General features: G+C 46.7%; 1 protein-coding gene across 5 annotated transcripts in view; it reads left to right on the plus strand.

Annotated features, from left to right (window-relative positions):
* ccser2a (coiled-coil serine-rich protein 2a) overlaps positions 1-7,500 on the plus strand; it is a 79,102-nt gene that overhangs the window by 54,802 nt on the left and 16,800 nt on the right. For all 5 annotated transcript variants that reach the window (XM_042709620.1, XM_042709619.1, XM_042709621.1 and 2 more), the window contains exon 10: positions 4,153-4,254. In XM_042709620.1, coding sequence (XP_042565554.1) covers positions 4,153-4,254 — 102 coding nt within the window. The remainder of the gene's footprint in view (positions 1-4,152; positions 4,255-7,500) is intronic.

Raw genomic sequence — 7,500 nt, forward strand, 5'->3', positions numbered from 1 at the left:
AAGTAACAAGATGAACTATAAACAAGATAGAAAAGATAGGTATAAACAAATCATAAAATGGTGAAATTTCATGAAATAAATGCAAACAAAATAATACATTTTTGACTCCAAAGGCAAATATGCTCATATTTTTGCAAAAGAAGTTTGAAGCTGTTTTTTGTATTTATTTATATTTATTTATTTAAGTATACTATAAACTGTGGTTTACAGTTAATATAATGTTCATAGTTTGAAGTTAAAAAGTTTGAAGCTGTAGTTTTAAGCCAAGTGTTTTGTATGTATTTATATTTATAATATACTTTAAACAGTTAATATATTGTTCAATTTGAAGAAAAAAAATGTATTGAACAAAAGAATTGCTGAAGTATTGAAGCTGTAGTGTGTGTACAGAGTGTGTGTGTGTGTTTTGTATTTATTTGTATTTATTTAAGTATAGTCTAAACTTTTGTTAACAGTTCATATATTATTTAAGTTTTAAGTTAAAAAGTGTTTTGTATTTATTTATATATAATCTACTTTAAACAGTTCATATATTTGGCAATAAAGCCTTTCTTAAATGTCGTCTTAAATTTTTTTTTTTTTATAAAAGTATCGGTTCCGGCACCGTTTAGGCACCGGTATCGTTTTAAAAGTATCGGTTATGTACCGGTATCGGATAAAAAACAAACGATACCCATCCCTACCACCAACACACACACACACAGCAACAGCATCATCAGCATCAGACAGTTAGTTAACCACCACCAACACACACAGCATCAGCATCAGCATCAGCACCAGACAGTGAGTTAACCACCACCAACACACACACACACACACACGCAATCATCTCCAACACACACACACAGCATCAGCACCACACAGTGAGTTAACCACCACCAACACACACACACAGCATCAGCATCAGCACCAGACAGTGAGTTAACCACCACCAACACACACACACACGCAATCATCTCCAACACACACACATAGCATCAGCACCACACAGTGAGTTAACCACCACCAACACACACACACAGCATCAGCATCAGCACCAGACAGTGAGTTAACCACCACCAACACACACACACACGCAATCATCTCCAACACACACAGCACCAGCATCAGCATCAGACAGTGAGTTAACCACCACCAACACACACACGCAATCATCTCCAACACACACAGCATCAGCATCAGACAGTGAGTTAACCACCACCAACACACACAGCATCAGCATCAGCATCAGACAGTGAGTTAACCACCACCAACACACACAGCATCAGCACCAGCACCAGACAGTGAGTTAACCACCACCAACACACACACACACGCAATCATCTCCAACACACACAGCATCAGCATCAGCATCAGCACCAGACAGTGAGTTAACCACCACCAACACACACACACACGCAATCATCTCCAACACACACAGCATCAGCATCAGACAGTGAGTTAACCACCACACCACCACCAACACACACGCAATCATCTCCAACACACACACACACGCAATCATCTCCAACACACACAGCATCAGCAACAGCATCAGCACCAGACAGTGAGTTAACCACCACCAACACACACACACACGCAATCATCTCCAACACACACAGCATCAGCATCAGACAGTGAGTTAACCACCACCAACACACACACACACGCAATCATCTCCAACACACACAGCATCAGCACCAGACAGTGAGTTAACCACCACCAACACACACAGCATCAGCATCAGCACCAGACAGTGAGTTAACCACCACCACACACACAGCATCAGCATCAGCACCAGACAGTGAGTTAACCACCACCAACACACACACACACACACACAGCATCAGCATCATCAGCACCAGGCAGTGAGTTAACCACCACCACACACACAGCATCAGCATCAGCACCAGACAGTGAGTTAACCACCACCAACACACACACACACACACACAGCATCAGCATCATCAGCACCAGGCAGTGAGTTAACCACCACCACACACACAGCATCAGCATCAGCACCAGACAGTGAGTTAACCACCACCAACACACACACACACACACACAGCATCAGCATCATCAGCACCAGGCAGTGAGTTAACCACCACCAACACACACACACACACACACAGCATCAGCATCATCAGCACCAGGCAGTGAGTTAACCACCACCAACACACACAGCAACAGCCGGACATGAGCCATATTAGGACACGGTGTTGGATCAGAAAAAGTCAAATAGGATTATTGCTGTGGCACAAAAAACAAACAAACGAAAAACGTTAAATACACTTATTTCCCTATCATGTAACATGCAGTCTGTGGCACAAAATCTGTGATGCAAACAGAACAGTGAAGACCAGGATGAGTCTGTGGAACAGGATGTTTACACAACACAATGCCACAATTAGGGGCAAAATCGATTCAAATTATTTGGTAATTTGTGTTTCATTATGTGTTGCATTGGCCTCTTTCTCTCTCTCTCTCTCTGTCTGTCTCTCTCCCTTTCTCTCTCTCTGTCTGTCTGTCTCTCTCTCTCCCTTTCTCCCTCTCTCTCTGTCTGTCTCTCTCCCTCTCTCTCTCTCTGTCTCTCCCTCTCTCTCTGTCTGTCTGTCTCTCTCTCTCCCTCTCTCTCTGTCTGTCTCCCTCTCCCCTCTCTCTGGCCACAGTGGAAGTTGTGTTTTTACATGATGAGTATTAGATAAGCACAGAGTGAAAGGCAGACTGTTTGTACCACCACAGCCAGACAGGCTACTGTGTACCCTGCGTGTCCTGATTCACTTCCTTCATTAGAAGAGTACATGTCAGGCTGACCCGCGCGGGCCTTTTGACCTGATGGACCTCAATTACCATAATACAGAGACAACACACCCCCTTGTGTGTGTGTGTGTGTGTGTGTGTGTGTGTGTGTGTGTGTGTGTGTGTGTGTGTGTGTGTGTGCATTTGTGTTTATGTATTAAATCAACCTGTCCTCTATATGTTGGTAGGTTCTACAGCTGAGGTTTCTCCTAAGCTGTTAACCAGGTGTTGAAATGTCTGTTTGTATTTGTTTCTCCCCTTGGTGGCCTGCCTCCCTACGGGGAGATGAGTAGAACACAAGGCAGCTAAAGAGAAGAGAAATGGAGCTGTTTAAATCACAGTGTTGACAGCTAATGAAAGATTCAAACTTTATCTCTCACAGTCTCTCCCTATCCCTCTCTCTCCTTTAATTGAAACATATATTAAAGACAAGCTGAGGGATTCTGCAGAAGGACTGTCAGAAGGAGTCTGTGGATACACACACACACAGACAGACAGACAGGCATACCTCCCAAATAAGGAAATATCTCCCATCATATTGTTTTCTCTAGCAAGGTTAGCATTAGCATTAGCACTCATAATCACTGTGTTGATAGGTGTTAGAGGACGCCTCCTATGCTAAAGGAAAAAAAGTAAAATAGTAAAACAGACTATTTCTGTCTTTTTCTCTCTTCACTATATGGCACTTTGTATCGTATGTGGCTGGCAATAGCAAATACTGTTTTTAACATTGTCACTATTGCTTCCCTCCTGGGTTTCTAGTTTTGCCTTGCTGTTGGGGATCCAACTAAAAGCTTTTTTGCAGTACTTCGTTTTCTAACCACTGGCTGGTACCAATATTCTCTGCACCATTTCCCCCCGGTTCTTCAAACCCCCCCCCCCCCCCCCCCCCCCCCCCATTGAGAATGCTGCCACCACCAGCCCCAGTGTCGGCTCACTTACCCTCTGTCACATGGCCAGTATGCAGATTATACAGACACCATTGGACACCTCTGAGATGGGGGCAGTGTTTTTGACCTGAGCGTTAAAGAAGTGGACAGACTGAAAGGGAGTGAGGAGAGCCTTGTGGTTAGGGAAAATATGCCCTGAACCAGCCAATATAACACAGCCGACGCAGTTTCTTCCCTCATGTTTTTAAATGAGCTAGCACACCTGTACTGTAGGATACTCAGATATAGGTATTGACAACACCAGTGAGAATAACCCCAAATTGATGTTTTTTGCAGGTCTTTCTTTTTTATTTATTTATTTACCTATTTATTTATTTACCTTGCAAAGTCCTCAGAATCACATATTTGTTATGGTGAAGAGATACTGTTTTATTTGTGTTGTTACTGATATATTCAACACCCCCCTTCTTCCCCCCTCTCTCAGGCTGCTGTGAGGTGCCACTGCCAGCAGAGGGCAGCGGTGTCCAGAGGGGAGAGACGTACACACTACGACAAATCCACCCAGACCCCCTGGAGAGGCCCTGCGGTCAGTCAATTACTTCCTGTCTCATTGCCTCCCCTCCTCCTCGTCCCCGTTAGCATGGCTGCTAGCAACCCAATTACCATCCCGGACACCCAACCGACAGACAGTCCCCTGTCACACCACTGTCCCCTGTCTGTTCCGCTGTCTGTTCAGCTGTCTGTCTTTGTCTCACTCACGGTCAGGGTACCTTTAGCAAAGAAACAACCCCAGGTCCCTGTGAAGCCCCGCTTTAGCGATCTTTATCGTGCCAGTGTGGTTACGTTACATTTTCCTGTAGCGATCTTTATCGAGCCAGTGTGGTTACGTTACATGTACTTTCTCAGTACAAGTGTGTAAATGGTTTGCTTCAGTCTAGTCCAGTTCGCAGGACCACAATTGATGGACGTGGAAAAATCTCTCGCCGCGTTCCACACATGGGTGCCGTCCCTTTTTTACCTGTTTGTCGATCGCGCTCTCATTAGCTAATTAACTGAGGCCTGGTTTTTACAGTTCAGGCTCCATTAAAGTGGCCATCTCTTCTCCCTCGGCCACTCTTTATCGTCATCTTCACGTGATGTTTTTTATTATGGTCCGTGTGGTCAGTGTAGCCGGAGCCCCCACCTCTCTACAGTCTACCCTTCAACGCAATGTCTTTGTGTGTGTGTGTGTGTGTGTGTGTGTGTGTGTGTGTGTGTTTGTGTGGGAGAGAGAGAGAGAAAGAGAGATGTCAAGAATAGAGTAAGTACACTGAGTCTAGGAAAAACAGACGCCGGAAGCTGCAGCCTTGGAGCTGTTGAGGTGTGTGTTAGGAACGAGTGTCTGTTGAGGTGTGTGTCTGTTGAGGTGTGTGTTAGGAGCGAGTGTCTGTTGAGGTGAGTGTCTGTTGAGGTGTGTGTTATGAGTGAGTGTCTGTTGAGGTGTGTGTTAGGAACGAGTGTCTGTTGAGGTGAGTGTCTGTTGAGGTGTGTGTCTGTTGAGGTGTGTGTTAGGAGTGAGTGTCTGTTGAGGTGTGTGTCTGTTGAGGTGTGTGTTATGACTGAGTGTCTGTTGAGGTGTGTGTCTGTTGAGGTGTATGTTATGAGTGAGTGTCTGTTGAGGTGTGTGTTAGGAGCGAGTGTCTGTTGAGGTGTGTGTTAGGAGCGAGTGTCTGTTGACGTGTGTGTTAGGAGTGTGTGTCTGTTGAGGTGTGTGTTAGGAACGTGTGTCTGTTGAGGTGTGTGTTAGGAGCGAGTGTCTGTTGAGGTGTGTGTCTGTTGAGGTGAGTGTCTGTTGAGGTGTGTGTCTGAAGCGAGTGTCTGTTGAGGTGTGTGTCTGTTGAGGTGTGTGTTAGGAGCGAGTGTCTGTTGAGGTGTGTGTTAGGAGTGAGTGTCTGTTGAGGTGTGTGTCTGTTGAGGTGTGTGTTAGGAGCGAGTGTCTGTTGAGGTGTGTGTCTGTTGAGGTGTGTGTTAGGAGCGAGTGTCTGTTGAGGTGTCTGTTGAGGTGTGTGTCTGTTGAGGTGTGTGTCTGAAGCGAGTGTCTGTTGAGGTGTGTGTCTGTTGAGGTGTGTGTTAGGAGCGAGTGTCTGTTGAGGTGTGTGTTAGGAGCGAGTGTCTGTTGAGGTGTGTGTTAGGATCGAGTGTCTGTTGAGGTGTGTGTTAGGAACGCGTGTCTGTTGAGGTGTGTGTTAGGAACGAGTGTCTGTTGAGGTGTGTGTTAGGAGCGAGTGTCTGTTGAGGTGTGTGTCTGTTGAGGTGTGTGTTATGAGCGAGTGTCTGTTGAGGTGTGTGTCTGTTGAGGTGTGTGTTATGAGCGAGTGTCTGTTGAGGTGTGTGTCTGTTGAGGTGTGTGTTATGAGTGAGTGTTGAGGTGTGTGTCATGAGTGAGTGTTGAGGTGTGTGTCTGTTGAGGTGTGTGTCTGTTGAGGTGTGTGTTAGGATCGAGTGTCTGTTGAGGTGTGTGTTAGGAGCGAGTGTCTGTTGAGGTGTGTGTTATGAGTGAGTGTCTGTTGAGGTGTGTGTCTGTTGAGGTGTCTGTTGAGGTGTGTGTTAGTGTCTGAGTGTCTGTTGAGGTGTGTGTTAGGAACGAGTGTCTGTTGAGGTGTGTGTCTGTTGAGGTGTGTGTCTGTTTAGGTGTGTGTTAGGAGCGTGTGTCTGTTGAGGTGTGTGTTAGGAGTGAGTGTCTGTTGAAGCGAGTGTCTGTTGAGGTGTGTGTTATGATCGAGTGTCTGTTGTGGTGTGTGTTAGGAGTGAGTGTCTGTTGAGGTGTGTGTTAGGAGCGAGTGTCTGTTGAGGTGTGTGTCTGTTGAGGTGTGTGTTAGGAGCGAGTGTCTGTTGAGGTGTGTGTTAGGAGCGAGTGTCTGTTGAGGTGTGTGTTAGGAGCGAGTGTCTGTTGAGGTGTGTGTTAGGAGCGAGTGTCTGTTGAGGTGTGTGTTAGGAGCGAGTGTCTGTTGAGGTGTGTGTTAGGAGCGAGTGTCTGTTGAGGTGTGTGTCTGTTGAGGTGTGTGTCTGTTGAGGTGTGTGTTAGGAGCGAGTGTCTGTTGAGGTGTGTGTTAGGAGCGAGTGTCTGTTGAGGTGTGTGTTAGGAGCGAGTGTCTGTTGAGGTGTGTGTTAGGAGCGAGTGTCTGTTGAGGTGTGTGTTAGGAGCGAGTGTCTGTTGAGGTGTGTGTTAGGAGCGAGTGTCTGTTGAGGTGTGTGTTAGGCGCGAGTGTCTGTTGAGGTGTGTGTTAGGAGCGAGTGTCTGTTGAGGTGTGTGTTAGGAGCGAGTGTCTGTTGAGGTGTGTGTTAGGAGCGAGTGTCTGTTGAGGTGTGTGTTAGGAGCGAGTGTCTGTTGACCGCGCCTGAGAGGAGGGCCGCCGCGTGTGTGTCTCACCTTCTGAGCCGGGCTGAGCCGAGCGCTTTCTTCTCTTTCTTCTCTCTCTCTTCTTTCTCTTCCCTTCATTTCCACTTTCTCCGTCCTGCTCTGGCTCGATTTCTTTCCTTTTATACGTGTGTCATTCAGGCCGTTGTCCTTGCTTCCGTCTTCTTCACCGCTTCTCCCTTACCGCTCTCCTGCTCTCTTTCTCTTACTCTCCCTCTCCTGCTCTCCTGCTTTCTTTCTCTCCCTCTCCCTCTCCCTCCCTCTCCCTCTCCCTCTCCCTCTCCTCTCCCTCTCCCTCTCCCTCTCCCTCTCCTTCGCTCTCACTCTCCTTCGCTCTCACTCACTCCACCTCCATTTTCATTTCTCCTCCATTCAGTTCTGCAGCACACCTCTCCTCTCCTCTCCTCTCCTCTCCTCTCCTCTCCTCTCCTTTTT

The sequence above is a fragment of the Clupea harengus genome, chromosome 13 (assembly GCF_900700415.2).
Source record: "Clupea harengus chromosome 13, Ch_v2.0.2, whole genome shotgun sequence".
Lineage (NCBI taxonomy): Eukaryota > Metazoa > Chordata > Actinopteri > Clupeiformes > Clupeidae > Clupea > Clupea harengus.